This window comes from Dendrobates tinctorius, unplaced genomic scaffold, assembly GCF_039654945.1.
Source record: "Dendrobates tinctorius isolate UK_male_01 unplaced genomic scaffold, ASM3965494v1 ptg000120l, whole genome shotgun sequence".
In the NCBI taxonomy this organism is placed as follows: Eukaryota; Metazoa; Chordata; class Amphibia; order Anura; family Dendrobatidae; genus Dendrobates; species Dendrobates tinctorius.
In genome coordinates, this window is record NW_027361788.1 from 10242445 (window position 1) to 10259510 (window position 17066).

At 43.9% G+C, this 17066-nt stretch overlaps 1 protein-coding gene across 9 annotated transcripts in view; it reads left to right on the plus strand.

The window, feature by feature from the left end:
• Window positions 1-15729, plus strand: part of GAPVD1 (GTPase activating protein and VPS9 domains 1) — a 101527-nt gene extending 85798 nt beyond the window's left edge. For 8 of the 9 annotated variants that reach the window (XM_073590738.1, XM_073590740.1, XM_073590745.1 and 5 more), the window contains 8 exons: window positions 1286-1415; window positions 2091-2200; window positions 5380-5539; window positions 6765-6952; window positions 7548-7761; window positions 9399-9471; window positions 9947-10144; window positions 12034-15729. In XM_073590738.1, coding sequence (XP_073446839.1) covers window positions 1286-1415; window positions 2091-2200; window positions 5380-5539; window positions 6765-6952; window positions 7548-7761; window positions 9399-9471; window positions 9947-10144; window positions 12034-12174 — 1214 coding nt within the window. In that variant the 3' untranslated portion in view covers window positions 12175-15729. Of the gene's footprint in view, window positions 1-1285; window positions 1416-2090; window positions 2201-5379; window positions 5540-6764; window positions 6953-7547; window positions 7796-9398; window positions 9472-9946; window positions 10145-12033 lie in introns of those variants that run through there. The other variant, XR_012235000.1, reaches the window with a different exon arrangement.
• Window positions 15730-17066: the final 1337 nt, after the last annotated feature.

Genomic DNA, 17066 nt, shown 5'->3' on the forward strand with positions numbered 1-17066 from the left:
CAGCAGGTCCCAATCCTTGCTTTCTTCAAACGTATCCATGGATTCACGATGGTCAATGGAGTAGATCTGTATGCTTCCAGCTGGGGCCGAGGTCACCTAAGCTGGCATCCTGTAGAATAATAAATCTGTGTCCCTCATGATGGAGCCATGATGTATTGGCTGCTGTCCTGTCTCTGGATGTCTTGGCTGAATCTCTCTCTCTCAGAAACATATCACCTCATTTTATGTTTAACAAGTGTCCTTCAATTCAGCATCACAGATAAGGGGAAGAATGGTGACCACCAAGTTGTATTGTTTGATTATGTAATCTATTTGCATAGATTTTCCTCCTCTGTTTTGAAAGTCAACAAACCTATCTGGCCTACACAATGGATAATGGGCATATCAGTAAACATCACTAATCATAAAGGATAAGAGTACAATATTTTACATCAAATGCCAACTTATAAGTCAGGATTACAGGCTAAAGCCCCCGTTACACACTGCGATATCGCTAGCAATATCGCTGTATAGTCACCGATTTTGTGACGTTGCAGCGATATTGCTAGCGATATCGCTACGTGTGATACTTACCTCCGACCACTCCCCCGCTGGTTATCGCTGATCGCGCGAGAAGCTCCTGGACCATTCCTCATCGGCCACTTCCTGCTGCGCTTCCTGCTGTGGAGACGAGCGACGCGTGGACGAGGAGGGGAGGACGCAGGATCGCCGCGTCTGACAGTTAAGTAGCGACCCCCGTCCCCAGCGATGTCGCTGGTGAGATCTGCCTGTGTGGCAGCTCACTAGAGACCACCTAGCGATGTACCAGCGATCCTGACCGCGTCATATCGCTAGTCGGGATCGCTGGTGCATCGCTAGGTGTAACGGTACCCTTACACAAGCAAAAGTCTATTTTCTTGACCAACCAGAAAGAAACGCATACATTCAAAAGTCAACATATAGATAAGTCTATTAGTCAACATATAGATAAGTCTATTGTCTGGTTAATTAAGATACAATTCTGTGTCTCCACACTTTGTATCACTAGTCATCCAGGATAAAAGTACAATGTTGCAACAAATTGTCAACTTACAAGTCAATATTACAAGCTTACACGAAAGAAAATCTGTTTTCTTGACCAACCTGAAAGAAACACACATTCAAAAGTCAACACTTAGGAATATTCTTTATGGCTTGCTGAAAATAGACAATTAGCTCAAAGAAAATGCTGTGCTGTCACAGTATCTTAACTGTTTCAAAGGAGACTGATCTGCCATTCTCTAATCTGTAGTTTTAATGTCTGCAGATGTGGTTGGTGATGGAGAAAGTCTTCATGAGTCACCTAGAGATGAAGCCTTGCATAATATGACGTCTGACGATCTTCCGGACTCTGCCAGCCAGACAGCTCATCCTCCAGACTCCTCCTTCTCGTATAGGTAGGTGCAATACTCCAGGTAATAAGTGATTACCCTTCTCTTCAATTCGTTGTCTCCATATTCAATTTAAGGGTTATCACGCGAACGTGCTGGGATAATGTGTTATCTGAGGATGTTCAGGCGCTAACAGAGTGACTTCGGCCTGTCTCGAATACTATGTTTGAGTCCCCACGGCCGCAGGTCTCCCAGCTATTCGACAGCCACAACACAAGCAGGGATGTCGTTTGTTAGGCAATCCCTGCATGTGTTGCAGCTGTTGAACAGCAACCAAATGTGCAGCCACTGGAACGCAAACATATTATTCGAGCACGCCGTAGACACTGTATTAGCACACGAGCATGCTCGGATAACACCTTATCCGAGCAAGCTCGATCATCACTAGTTCTCACTCATCCTCGTCCCCATGAAGTGATGGCTGCACATGCACCATTTATTTTGTGTGGGACTGCCAGAGATGGAGTACAGCTCTTTGCTAGCTTTAGCAGTGACAGAGAAAATGAGTGGAGTGGTATTCTCTGGATCGGTGGGGTCCCAGGGGTCATACACAAAACCGATCTGTAAGTTACTTTTAAGTGTGGTGAACAACCCTTTAATTGGTCTTGAATAGTAGTGAAGAGGGGTGTATTCACATAATTAGTGTATAATGGTTCAAACATCCTATTTCTGTTTCTCTAGGGATGCAAAAAAGAAGCTGCGATTAGCGTTGTGCTCTGCGGACTCTGTAGCATTCCCGATGCTTTCCCACTCTACGCGGAATGGCCTGCCCGATCATACTGACCCGGATGGTACACCTTTACATGTTTATAACTACCCCTACAACTAACATTGCATTTTAACAGTGCCCAAAATATTATGTGATTAGAAATATATAAAAGCACTAGTCTCCAACCTGCTATCCTCTAACTGTTGTGAAACTACAACTTCCAGCATGTCCTGACAGACATCATTGTTTATTTTTATAAACTTTGTCCATAAAGCAGGATTCACACTGTGTTTTGCAGTCCTTTTCTGGACAATGATACATGCACTGGCCTCCGGTCTCCTGACCCAAACTCGAGAGTTTCAGGTCAGGAGTCATGCAACTGCTGTGTGCATCATGGTCCGGATGTAGGGTATGTACACACGTTGCTGATTCTGCTGTGGGGTACAGTACCATTTTAACCAATGTAACATGAAAAAGGCTGTACACATGCTGCGGATTTTTCCGCGCAGATTTACTGTGGTTTTGAATCCACAGCATGTCAATTCTTTGTGCGTATTCCATTGCGTTTTTACACCTCTTCCATTATAGGAATCCACATGTGTAAAAACGCAGGGGAAATCCACACAAAAACTGCACTAAATCCGCAGGTAAAATGCAGGTCATTTTACCTGTGGATTTAGCAAAATCCGTGCGGAAAAATCCGCAGCAGAATCCTCATCGTGTGCACAGATACCCTTATAAAAATCAGCTTCTCTACATGTCTGACAGTCATTCCATTCCAGTGTCAGTTGAATTTCAACCAGAGTACACCTCTTTCTACTTAGGCAATGTGCCCACGTAGCGATTCTCATGCAGAATAAACCTGAGCAGAATCGCACACCCTGCTCCCGGGAAAACGCATGCGGTTTTTGACACGCTTTTTTAAGCGTTTGTCATGTGTATTAATGAACATGCTGCGTTTTTTCCGCAGCGGTAAAAAACGCACCATTGGCACAACATGTGCGTTTTGTATTAAAAATGCATGGAATGCTTTTTTTAAGCGTTTCCGCGGCAGAATTGCTCGTTTAAAAACGCTGCGGAAACGCTTAAAAAAACGCTACGTGAGCACACAGCCTTAATGTGCTTCTGATTAGGTGATCACCTGAACCAAATCTTATTTAACGAAGGAAAGTATGAAGAACCCTGATGTGGTGTTCACAATCCTCTTGCAATAGGACAAGCTGGATGGCAAAACAAGTGCTAGTAATATTCCAAAAGTAATAGGAATGAAAAAATAACTTTTAACCAAAGCCAAAGGCGTAGAACAGAAATGTCTTGAGTGAGAAAAAGGACTCAATTCTAGCATTACTAGCAGAGGGATACTGTGAGCGTCATGTTGCCTCCATCCTTAAAGGGAATCTGTCACCTCATTTTTCGCATATAAGCTGCGGCCACCGCCATTAGGGGCTTATCTACAGCATTCTGTAATGCTGTAGATAAGCCCCCAATGTAACCTTAAAGATAAGAAAAACAAGTTAGATTCTATTCACCCAGGGGCGGTCCGGTACCGATGAGTGTTGCAGGTCCGAGTCCGGCACCTCTCATCTTCATGCGATGACGTCCTGTTCCTTGCTTCTGTCGCGGCTCCTGCGCATGTGTAATTCTCTGCCCTGCTGAGGGCAGAAGCAAAGTACTGCAGTGCGCAGGTGGCGGGAAAGGTCAGAGAGGCCCGGCGCCTGCGCACTGCAGTACTTTACTCTGCCCTCAACAGGGCAAATCAGTACGCCTGCGTAGGAGCCGCGACAGAAGCAAGGAAGAGGACGTCATCGGGCCCCCCCCCCCAGGTGAGTATAGTCTAACTTGTTTTTCTTATCTTTCAGATTACATCGGAGGATTATCTACAGCATTATAGAATGCTGTAGATAAGCCCCTAATGCTGGTGGCTGCAGCTTATATGTGAAAAATGAGATAACAGATTCCCTTTAAAATTTCTAAGACGGCAGTCCATTACAACAAGGTCAAGCAGCAGACATTCGGGACAACAAAGCTACTGACCGGCAGAGAGTGAAAACGACTCTCCACTGACCGGGATGACCGTCATCTTATTCGAATGTCACTCAACAACCGCAGGATGACATCAAGTGACCTATAAAAGGAATGGCAAATGGCAGCTGGGGTGAAGTGCATGGCAAGAACAGTCCCTAACAGGCTCCTAGAGGCAGGGCTCAAGTCATGTAAAGGTAGAAAAAAGCCTTACATCAATGAGAAGCAAAGGAGAGCCAGGCTGAAGTTTGCCAAAGACCATAAGGATTGGACCATAGAGGACTGGAGTAAGCTAATCTTCTCTGATGAGTCTAATTTTCAGCCTTGCCCAACACCTGGTCGTCTAATGGTTAATCGGAGACCTGGAGAGGCGTACAAGCCACAGTGTCTTGCACCCACTGTGAAATTTGGTTGAAGATGGTGATGATCTGGGGATGCTTCAGCAAGGCTGGAATTGGGCAGGTTAATCTTTGCGAAGGACGTATGAGTCAAGCCGCATACAAGGTTATCCTGGAAAAACAGTTGATTCCTTCTGCTCAGGCAATGTTCCCCCAACTCTGAGGACTGTTTTTTCCAGCAGGACAGTGCGCCATGCCGCACAGCTAGGTCAATCAATGTGTGGATGAAGGACCACCACATCAAATCCCTGTCATGGCCAGCCCAATCTCCAGACCTGAACCCCATTGAAAACCTCTGGAATGTAATCTAAGAGAAAGATGGATATTCACCAGCCAGCAAACAAAGAACTGCTTAAATGTTTGTACCAGGAGTGGCATAAGGTCACCCAAAAGCAGTGTGAAAGACTGATGGAAAGCATGCCAAGACGAATGAAAGCTGTGATTAAAAATCATGGTTATTCCACAAAATATTGATTTCTGATCTCTTCCTGAGTTAAAACATTAGTATTGTTGTTTCTAAATGATTATGAACTTGTTTTCTTAGCATTATTTGAGGTCTGCAAGCACTGCATTTTTTTGTTCTTTTCACCATTTCTCATTTTCTGAAAATAAATGCAAAATTTAGTGCTTGGAAATTCGAAGACATATTGTCAGTAGTTCATAGAATAAAAGAGCAATTTACATTTTACTCAAAAATATACCTAGAAGGAGAAAAATCATTCAAACTTAAAATTTTGCAGTGGTCATATATATATATATATATATATATATATATATATATATATATATATATATATATATATATATATATATAATATTTTTTTTTTTTGTTGTTCCACAGACAATGAGATTGTGTGCTTTCTGAAAGTTCAGCTTGCAGAAGCCATTAATCTACAGGACAAGAACCTCATGGCCCAGATTCAGGAGACCATGCGCTGTGTGAGCCGATTTGACAACCGGACCTGCAGCAAGATCCTTGCATCCATAGCGGAGGATTACAGGTATGGAAGGGCTCGGGCATTTAGAAAAGTTGGCTGTTAAAGTGGTAATCCGATTTCGATCACTTAAAAATCGGAGTTTAGCGTGGTTGGTGCCATCACACTTGGAGAGATCTACCCAGCTAACAATCAGTACAGGAGGGGGTGACACCTTCCACATGTGCACAGGAGCCAGATGTCTGTAGATATGTCATTGGCCCCGATAACCTCCACATGAGGAAGTGAGCAGAGCCGGTTACCCCCTTTAATATAACTGTTAAAGTATGCTTCCACTGAGCAGGTCAGAATGGAAACCCCCCAGCATGTTTTCTGGGGGGGTTTATAGTACCAGCAAAGTGGACAAAAAAATTGACAAATGGCGCGGAGATTAAATACACAGCATCTTAATGTGTGAGAGATTTTCAATACAATTGCTAAGAGTAAAGTAAAATCTGTGACAGCAGAATCCTCCACACCTCTCCGCTTTCTCCGCACATTTGGCATGTCTAGTTTCCTGTGTGGACTTGCAATAAGAGGTGGTGGTAGAAGGGGGTTTGCAGGTTGTCTGTTTTGGAGCAGTCGCCTCTAGCTGAAGAAAGCCACATTGCGATCCAGACTGAGGATCCATGTCCATGCTTAGCAGGATGGCGTGGTGCTGATAAATAGCAATGTGCTCTCCCACCTGTCCACAGGTACCTGGGGTCTTGGCTCAGATTGTTCTTTTACTAACTACACACAGGTAATTAAATCCGCAACCTCTTCTTTAATCCTAAGGACCGGGCGATTTTTCGTTTTTGTTCTTTCACTTTTTCCTCCAAGAACCATAACTTTTTTTTTTTAAATTTTTTTAAATTGTTCCATTTACATGATTTCTTTTAAGTGTATTTTTTTAGAGAGTAGTGCCAAGATGGCAGCAAGAAGGCCCCCGACTGCCATGGTTAATTATCAGTGGCCCCTGATCATGTGTTGGGGGATTCGATGGGAGTTGAATTCACCTGGCATCTGTTCAGTTTTAAGAGATTTAGAGATTAACAGCCGCATGTAAATGGTTAACTGCAGCAATCAGAACTTATTTGTTATCAGAGGGTGTAAGAAGTAATACTTGTATCACATGGACAGGTCTACTAGAGTGGGGTCTGCTCCCGCTGATCACAAGGTCCAGAGTAGGGGGCTGTCGGGTCAAATCTGTCTGAATACTTATTCACACTTGCTTTGCACTGAATTGTTATTGATCCGCTGCTCGTTGTAGGAAAAGAGCCTCATACATTGCATATCTAACAAGATGTCGGCAGGGGCTACAAAGCACACAGGCTCACCTGGAACGACTACTGCAGAGAGTTCTGCGCGACAAGGAGGTCTCCACCCGCTACTTCACCACAGTCTGCGTCCGGCTCTTGTTAGAGAGCAAAGAGAAGAAGATCCAGGAGTTCATTCAAGGTAATTGTTTCTGTTCGCACATTTATCTCACAAAAAGTCATTTTTGTGTTTTGGGTCGGAGGGTAAACATTTCTTCACCTACAAGACCCCATAAGTGACCGGCGGCCATCACTAGTGGCCACATCTGCATTTATTTGCATTTGTCCACACTATTTAATTCATCTATTGAAGTGGTTTGGTGATGGATGTACATTTGTTTTTATTACATATACATCAATTTATACTTTTACTACACTAACCCCTAAAATGCTGCTGTCAATGACTGACTTTCCAGCCGCACAACCCGGCCCTTGCTGCCACTTCTGGAGCCCATACAATGCAATTGGGAGCTGCTGATGTGTTGGAAAAGGAGACCGCTCCGGCTGCTATTACCATGGACCTGGGTGTCTGGATTTTATGAGATCTGAGTTGCATTAATTTGACTTGCCTGGATGCCGGAGCGGTTTCCTTTTCTGTTGTATCCACGTGCCGCCTGGCCCATCCAGACACCGGTCCTCACTCCACCTGCAGCACTGGCATACAGAAGCTGAGAAACCCTAGGTATGAGTACTGCTGCAAGGGGTGTACTTTGTGTTCTTCTATTCTCTGTTTGTAGACTTCCAGAAACTAACAGCCGCTGATGATAAAACTGCACAAGTGGAGGAGTTCTTACAGTCTCTGTACGGCGCTATGGCCCAAGATGTGATTTGGCAAAACGCCAGCGAGGAGCAGCTACAAGATGCGCAAATTGCCATTGAGAGGAGCGTGATGAATCGCATCTTCAAGCTAGCCTTCTACCCCAACCAGGATGCCGACATCCTACGTGACCAGTGAGTTGGAGGGAAAAGGAGGCAGATGGGAGAAGTGAGTGACAGCAAGAGGGGCAGAAGACTCTTGGGGTGTACCTTTGGTTTTAGGGCATTATACTGAGGGTATACACAGCAATATTCCAATATATTTAAGATTTTTGTTCGAGCTGATGGGAGTAATCCGAAAAGCCAGTTCTAGTCTTGGAAGACGATGATCCACTGGTCCTGCCTCTGTTGCCCCATCAATCGACTGTGAGGACCAAGAAGCCTCAAGCAGCTGCACATTACCTTGCAGTCCTAAGGAAATGTAGCCTTACATGGCCGACATTCATACTATTGTCCGTGAGATGTATGGGTGGGACTGCTCCTGCAGAGGGGCTGCTAGTTCTGAGCAGGGTTCCCTTCAGATCAGCGGCATAGGGACAGAGTTAGGGGGGAAAACACCTTTAAAAACCAGAGTTACTTCTGAAAGGGATTTTCCAGATCTAGCAAAATAATCATCATACAGTTCTGCAACGTTCTACTATACCTCAAAAGCATATACGAAAATTGCAGAACATTTCATTTAAAGGGAATAGATTTTTGCTATATAATCTAAGAACACTATGATGTAGTGGCTGAGACCCTGATTCCAGCAAGGTATCCTTTACTGGTCTGCTTAGTGTAGTTTTGATAAAATTCTTGTTTTTTTTTTTTTGTCTGTTGTAGATGTAGCATTGCTCAAATGCTGATCTGTGTATAACCCCACCCACACCACTGATTGGCAGCTTCCTGCCAATCAGTGGTGGGGGCAGGGTTACACAGACTGACTGCCTTGCACATGAGTCCTAGTCCTGCAGTGATAATCTTCTGCTGATAAAACACTATTGTATTGAAACTACAGCAAACTGCTGAACAAGTGACACATCCCTAGAATTTGAGTCTTTGCACCTATGTTATTCTGCTGTCAAATTATATAGCCATAATCTGCTGACAGTCCCTTTAAGGAGTTGGCCCACAATTAGTTTACTTCTTGCTATTGAATCTTGCAAAATAATAAAATGAAACATAGAAAAAAAGCAATTTTAATCATTTAAAAATTGTAAAGTGCTGCGGAATATGTTGGCGATATAGAAATAAAAAAAATTATATTGCTGTTAGACTAGTTATGGCTCCCCCTGGTGCTTACCAAAGGTATTGTAAGTTATACTTTACCCATTCCCCACCCCACTACTCCTGTTCCGTCCAAATTTTCACAGGTTTTCCTACTGGTCTCTAATATTCCAATTGTGTTTGTACAGATGTGACCTCTGCAGCCAATCACTGTACACAGCAGTAACTCACAAGTTACCTTACCACTACAACCAGTGAATGGCTTGGCTTCAGCGGTCACATGTCAGTCCAGCAGGAAACCTGGGAAGTCTTCTGAAGAGGAATTATGTAAGATGACATGTGATTTTCCACCCTTCTGAGCAGTTTTTAAAAATGCTTAATTGACCGAGACCCCCTTATATCATAGACTGACTGCACAGCGCTGATTTAGAGGTTTTATTATAGTTAGTTCACTCAAAAGGGAAGATTAACCAAGACTGGTAAGATGTGGAGCAAGCTGTCTGGTCCGGCTCTGATTTACTAGGACTTGTTCTCCATTCATTCATTGCCTTTCCCCCCCCAAACAGGGTCCTTTACGAGCACATCCAAAGACTGGCCAAAGTGGTGACCGCCAATCACAGAGCGCTGCAGATCCCGGAGGTCAGTTCCCAGATCATGTGTAAAGTGCAGTCATATTGGTCACGGGAGGGAGGTGTGTTGTATAGTGTATTGGGGGATTTAGTATTGCAGGACAGGAAGTATGTTATACAGCTTATGGGGGTTTAGTGTCACGGGATGAGAGGTGTGTTGTATAGGATATGGGGGCTTTAGTGTTACGGGACAGGAGGTACATTGTATAACGTATTGGGGGTTTAGTATCGCAGGAGGGGAGGTGTGCGGTATAGCGTATGGGGGGTTTACTGTCGGGATGGTAAGTGTATTGTATAACATATGGTGGGGTTAGTGTCATGGGAGGTGTGTTGTATAGCGTATGGGGGTTAGTGTCATGGGAAGCGGGAGATATGTTGTTCAGCATAGCATAAGGGGAGGTGTGTAGTTTAGCATAAGGGGTGGCTGATATAGTGTATGGCTGCTTCCTTCACAGGTTCTGATTAATAATTCCTGTTTTCCTTAGGTTTACTTGAGGGAGGCTCCTTGGCCCTCGGCACAGGCTGAGATCCGCACTATTAGTGCATACAAGACCCCCAGCGATAAGGTGCAGTGTATCATGCGCATGTGCTCTACCATCATGAACCTTCTCAGTCTCGCCAACGAGTACTCCGTCCCCGGAGCGGATGATTTTGTCCCTGTTCTGGTGTTCGTCCTCATTAAGGTGAGGATCTAGAGGGCTGCTTTGCTTGTACCACTTTACTTTGCATTGACACAATACATACTACATGAATTTCACTATTTTTACAGCCCTCCACATCCCCTACAATGCGCCGATTCTTGTATTTCCCTTAATGAGGGATCCAAATTGTGCCCTCTCCCATGCTGCAAGCAGAGACCACTTTGGCTGTGACCCTTCCGAGTAGCTGAGGCTGTCTCAGATCGTCGCTTGCAAGATCTATATCAAAGAGCTTGTAAACTCTGCACTCCTTGCCTAGGAGATTGACCACTGATGATAGAGGTGGTTGGTACTTAATGAGCAGTAAGCTATAGAATAAAAAAAACCCTCTGTTATAATAACAACATATGATAATAAATCTATACTTTTAGTTAGTGGTAAATTGCATTGCAAAGTGCTTTTACAAAGACATTACAATTTCACCCATTTAGACAAGACAGCCCCTTTCCCGCAAATGGATGAACCAGTACATCATGGTGATCATGCGGGCACAGGAAATGTCAATACACAATTGCCACCGGGCTCGGTTTAAATGGTAGCCAAGCTCCAGCAATAACAGCATTTGGAAGACTGGGAGAGAAATTATCAAAACATATTTAAAGAAAAAAACATCAGAAAATAAAAAACATTTACATATAAAAAAAAACCATGAATTTCTCTGGAATAAAACATCGGATTGCAGATTTCAAAGGGTCATTTTAATGATCTTTCTATTAGCTACATGCCAGTATAGATAGCTTAGGAAGGTTGATCCTAGTAACAGATTCCCTTTAAAATGCTCACTACATCCCTGGATGAATTCCTCAAGAGGTGTAGTCTCCAGAATGGGGTCATTTGTTGGGCGTTTCCACTGTTTAAACACATCTTGGGCTCTCCAAACGCCGCATGGCATCCGCATTCTATTCCAGCCAATTTTGTGATCTAAAAGTTAAACACTGTTCCTTCCCTACCGAGCTCTGCTGAGCATCCAAGCAGTAGTTTTCCCCCACATATGGTGTATCGGCTCAGAAAACTCACAACACATTTTGTGATCCATTTTCTTCCGTTACCCTTGTAAAAATTAAAAATTTGGGGCTAAAGCAACATTTGCTTGTGGTTAAAAATTAACATTTTCATTTTTTTCCTTCCGCATTGCTCTAATTCCTGTGAAGCACCTGAAGGTTTAACAAACTTCTTGAATTTGGTTGGGAGCTGTGCAGTTTGAGGAATGGTGTCACTTTTTTTTTTTTTTTGGTCATATAGTCCCCTCAAAGTCACTTCAAACGTGATGATCCAAAAAAAAAAAATAGATTTTGTAAAATTTGTTGGAAAAATGTGAAACTGCTCATTAACTTTTAACTTGTTTAACTTCCTAACAAAAAAAAAAAAATGTTACTGATGATACTGATGTAAAAGTAGACATGTGGGAAAGGTTATTTATTAACTATTTGGTGTGACATAACTCTCTGGTTTTAAGGGCATAAAAATTCTAAATTTGAAACTGGCAAAATTTTCCAAAATGTTTTCTTCAAATATTAGATATTTTCATGAATAAGCGCACATTATTGCAACTAAAATATAACACTAACGTGAAGTACAATGTGTCATAAAAAACATTCTAAGAATCTATGATATTAGCGTTATTTCCACATAAACTGACGCTGGTCAGAATTGTAAAATTTTGCCCGGTCAGGTAGGGGTAAACTGGTGTTAAAGGTGTTTTCTTGGTATTATATTGATTCCCTATCCCTTACACTTTTAGATTTGGCATCAAGCTAATGGGACTGCGATGCAGTAGGGGCAGCGATGACGAGGAACCACGTCGCCCCACGTGAGGGGCTTTCTATGGATGCTTTTATGTGCAGATAACACTTTACCTATGTTCCCTTTTTCAGGCTAACCCGCCCTGCCTCCTGTCCACTGTACAGTACATCAACAACTTCTACTCAAACCGTCTAACCGGAGAAGAGTCGTACTGGTGGATGCAGTTCACGGCTGCTGTGGAGTTCATTAAAACCATCGACGATCGCAAGTAATGACGGCCGACTGCTTTCAGAAAGGATGTGACATCTGCCTGCCAGCAGAGGGCAGCAGAGCCCCGCGTCTTGTATCATAGCTGTACAGAGAGGCGTTAGCGGACCCTTTCTGGGTATGAGAGGCCTGCGGTGCATTGGGTTGGGGTTTTGTTTTTGCTTCATGACATCCCGTCCCCATTTCTAATATTACATCCTTTTAAACTTAATACAGAAATAACATTTATTTTGCTTGGATTTTTATTTATTTTTCTTTGGTGGGGGCAGAGGGGGTTTCTAAATGCAAAAAAAAAAAGGGACCATGTTTTCAAGTATTTTAGATTGCAGATCCACAACTTCATGATTGTGATCACTTTATTATCAGAGTATCTATAGGGATTAGCGGCAATTACAGGAAAGTCTCGCTTTACTGCCTGTTGGGAGTAAAGTAAAGCGCACCTACGCTCGGCTACAATGAGAAGTGGTTGACCATTCTTCCTCCTAAATATTACCGAAAGTAGAATGTGAACGAGATGTTTTTTGTTTTTTTTTTATCGGTTGCTTCTCTAGTCTTTGACATAAAAGATGGCAGGACTCTAGATTACTTAGTAGCCATCTGTAAATTGATATAGTCAGAATGCAGTTTAATGTTAATTATTGACATCACTGAGGCACAATCTGTGTATAAAGATTACTATATGACTACATGCCCGCCGGGAGGTGTGAATCCGAGCACTTCTACGGAAGAACTATCACAGGGTTTTCTTTATTGTACATGTCGAGGGCCAGTAAATACTCATTGGTCAAAAGCCCAGTCTGGTCCTATACAAATGCCTTGTAAATCTTGTACCATAGGTGGAAGTGTAGAGTGTGTATGTCTGGACATATGTACACATGGTGAAACTCATTTAATCTGACATTACTTGATCATTCCACCAGATTTCACAATATCTGGATTTCAGACCGGATGAGGCAGTTGGACATACTTTGAAAATCCATATCAGAGTGAATGTATTCATGGAAACAAAACACAGCTTTTTGATTTTGGCATTAGGGAGAAATTTTCATACTGTCTTATACAACCATATTAAGAAGGCTTTTCAAAGTAAGTACAACAGTCCCTGGAGATATGAGATCTATTTAAAGGGGTTATTTATTGAAAACAAGTTATCAACTGTCCATAGGTTGATCGGTGGAGATCTGACCGCCGGGACATGCTGACATTAAAGGAATTTTGTATGGAGCTGCAGTGCACATGTTCGACTCCCCCCCCCTTCATAGTTATAGGGCCGTGGAGCACAGCGCACGGCTTTTTCCTGCCACAGCCCCATAGAAAATTAATAGGCAGTCGGTCGTTCCATTTTGTCACTGGGAAAAATATTCCCCGTCCTTCCAATTGGTGCTTGTCCTCGGGGTTGCCACCCATTCAGTAAGTTGTCATCTATCCTGTCAATGGGCAATAACTTTTTTTCACCGGACAACGCCTTTAATAATGTATGCCGTTCATATTTGGAATCTGGTGAAAGATGTTCCAGATCCTTTAGGAAGATCTGAATCCAGGTAAAGCTTAACAAAGTTTGCGATCAGTCTTCCAACTCTAGACGTGCAAGAGTCTGGATTAATAGGCGTGTCGGTGCTTGACTCTTGGAATAGTCATAACTGATGTTGGGTTAAAGGGAATCTGTCCGCCCCCTGACTGCTTCCAAGCACTACATTCTCTGAGACAGAACTTCTGTTCCCCTGGACGAGTCCAGCAAGGGCATCTCTTCCCCTTGGCTTAGTGCAGCAAGGGTGTCTCTTCCCCTGGGCTTAGTGCAGCAGGGGCGTCTCTTCCCCTGGGCTTAGTGCAGCAGGGGCGTCTCTTCCCCTGGGCGAGTCCAGCAAGGGCGTCCCTTCCCCTGGGCTTAGTGCAGCAAGGGCATCTCTTCCCCTGGGCTTAGTGCAGCAGGGGCGTCTCTTCCCCTGGGCGAGTTCAGCAAGGGCGTCTCTTCCCCTAGGCTTAGTGCAGCAAGGGCGTCTCTTCCCCTGGGCTTAGTGCAGCAAGGGCGTCTCTTCCCCTGGGCGAGTCCAGCAAGGGCGTCTCTTCCCCTGGGCGAGTCCAGCAAGGGCGTCTCTTCCCCTGGGCGAGTCCAGCAAGGGCGTCTCTTCCCCTGGGCGAGTCCAGCAAGGGCGTCTCTTCCCCTGGGCGAGTCCAGCAAGGGCGTCTCTTCCCCTGGCCGAGTCCAGCAAGGGCGTCTCTTCCCCTGGCCGAGTCCAGCAAGGGCGTCTCTTCCCCTGGCCGAGTCCAGCAAGGGCGTCTCTTCCCCTGGCCGAGTCCAGCAAGGGCGTCTCTTCCCCTGGCCGAATCCAGCAAGGGCGTCTCTTCCCCTGGCCGAATCCAGCAAGGGCGTCTCTTCCCCTGGCCGAGTCCAGCAAGGGCGTCTCTTCCCCTGGCCGAGTCCAGCAAGGGCGTCTCTTCCCCTGGGCTTTTCCTGCCTTAGATCTTTTAATCACGTGTCCTGGGAAAGATGGATCATTATGCAGGCTGTCCATCACACGTGGAAAGGCAAGACTAGTCCAGGGGGAAGACATGCCATTTTGGACTAGTCCTGCTTCATTAGTGAATGTGAAGTTTATCTTTTAATCTGCCAGTGTCAAAGCCTGCCGAGTTCATAAGCCCCAAGGCACGTTCACTCAGTAGTCCCTGTGTATACCTCTATACTAGTGGGTGGGAACAGTCGGGGGCCCGGACAGGTTCTCTATAGAAGGATTTTTCTATGTTCCCGTATCTCTATCTGCACACACACACTGCACAGTTTGAGTAACTTTTTTCTATATTACAGAATTTATCATGTAGAATCAGTAATCTTGAGGTAGCGAAGAACAGATGGTTGTTTTCTGTAATGTTTCCTAAGAAGCTCCCAGTGTCTCCGCTGCTCTAATAAACATTCTGAAGGAAACCCATCCTGTCACCTACAATTCTTTACTCAGTTGTGAAAGATGACTGCTGTTTCTAAGGAACTTTCCAGCTCTATCGTTCAATCGGTTTTATCTCACAAGAGACGCTTCAATACCTGACACAATCTGTGGACAAGAGTGGCGCTGTCTCTGGGGTGAAAAGTAGAACTTTTTCTAATCCTGGACAATTTTTTTTTTCTTTAAGATCTTGCTACACAAGGTGTATGTATTAGACATTATATATCTATAATGTCCTAATGCCACTGAACTAGGTGGTACAATTACATTACATTAACATGCTCCTCTCTAGGGCTCATTGTAGGGCTAGAAAGTGACACATCTATGGTGGTTCACCAAGGGAAATGTAATCATTCCTGTACCTCCTATTACTGCACCAAATTTTCAAAGTTCTGACTTTGTGATTCCTTGAGCTAAGGGTTTCTCTTTGCAGACAGCATGGAGTAGAGCAGGAGGGATCTCCGCAGATTAATGTCCCACATCGCTATAACACTTATTTATTGAAAGCATTCCCCTTATAAAGGAACCGTGAAGAACAGCGCCACCCACTGGACACATAAGCACATTGCTGCCAGCAGATAGGACATCGAAGCTTGACTGGTTCTCTTTAAAAAAAAAACAAAACACGGACCGTGGTCAGATTGGAAGGTTTCGCCCGACCGCCAGGTCTCCCGATCTCACAGCCGTATATGAAGCATGTAGCTCGCGCCTGGAGACCCTGCAGTCTGGTCTTCTAATCCGAGCACGGTCCATGTTCCATCGATGGGTCAAACCGGCCTTAATATTTTTTTTGTCATTTCCGTTCAGCGGCACACATGTTACATCTCTGCCAAATCGGGAAATCCTCAGAAATATCCTGAGCTTGTCTTGGCACTAAACATTTACTTTCCTCCATTTACAGGAACTCGTCGTTATCTCGTTTTTCGATCCTGCAATGGCGTAAGATTAGCTGGTAACAGCTATGTAAGGTGTATATAATAATTTTTATTCCAAGCCTAAAAACTGGAATCTAACATATTATACCAATGGTGCTGTCCATTAAAATACCTAAGAGGGCGCCGTTCCACCTGCATTGCATGAATTGGTGTTCCTACACCAGGCAATTTCTGAGCCAGGTCTACTGTGTATAGGGGTGTACTGACTCTCTCCTGCCAGCAGGTGTCTGGGAGAGAAAAGATTTCCACATGGCCAATCCCTTCCTGCCAGACACCTCTGGAGAACAGAAGAATTTCGACATGCCTGATCCACAACAACATTTTTCATTTTATCTTGGACAATACTGTACTCAAACTCTGAAGGTTTCTTCTAGTCTCCTAATTTTCAGAATAATGGTGCACAATCTTATCGAAGGGACAACCTGGTAAGGGATTTCATGCTTTCACATGTTCCCAAAGGATTAGATAGTTTTTTGTTTTTTTTTATGTCATGTAACTGCCAAGAAGTAGTTCATGTCTGGTTCAGATTCTCCCATAGTCCTTCATAAAGGGTTTCTAGAGAGAATCTGGAAGTGTTTCCAAACTAAACTGATTCCTCTGCTTTGCTGTAATAAAAAAAAATTATATATTTTTTGATGATTAACCTGAAATAAAAACTGATCGGTAATGCACAGTGTCGTTATTATTTCACATGCGTCTGATATTTCTTTTATAATATGGGGAAAAGCTACAGTCTAAGAATGGGGGAGAAAGTAGTATCAAAAGAAGATCAATGCATGCACACATTTTTTTCACATGAGCGATTTACCATACTTTTAAACAGCATTTATAAGCAGGTTTTTGCTATGTAATCTGACAGCAGAGACCCTGATTCCAGTGATGAGTCAATTTACTGAGTGCAGTTTAGATGGAATCAGTTTGCTCTGCTGCAGAGCTCTTGAATGTTGAGCTCTGTCTAACCACCCCCACACCTCTGATTGGCAGATTTCTGCCTATGCACATAGTACTCAAAGCAGCCAATCAGTG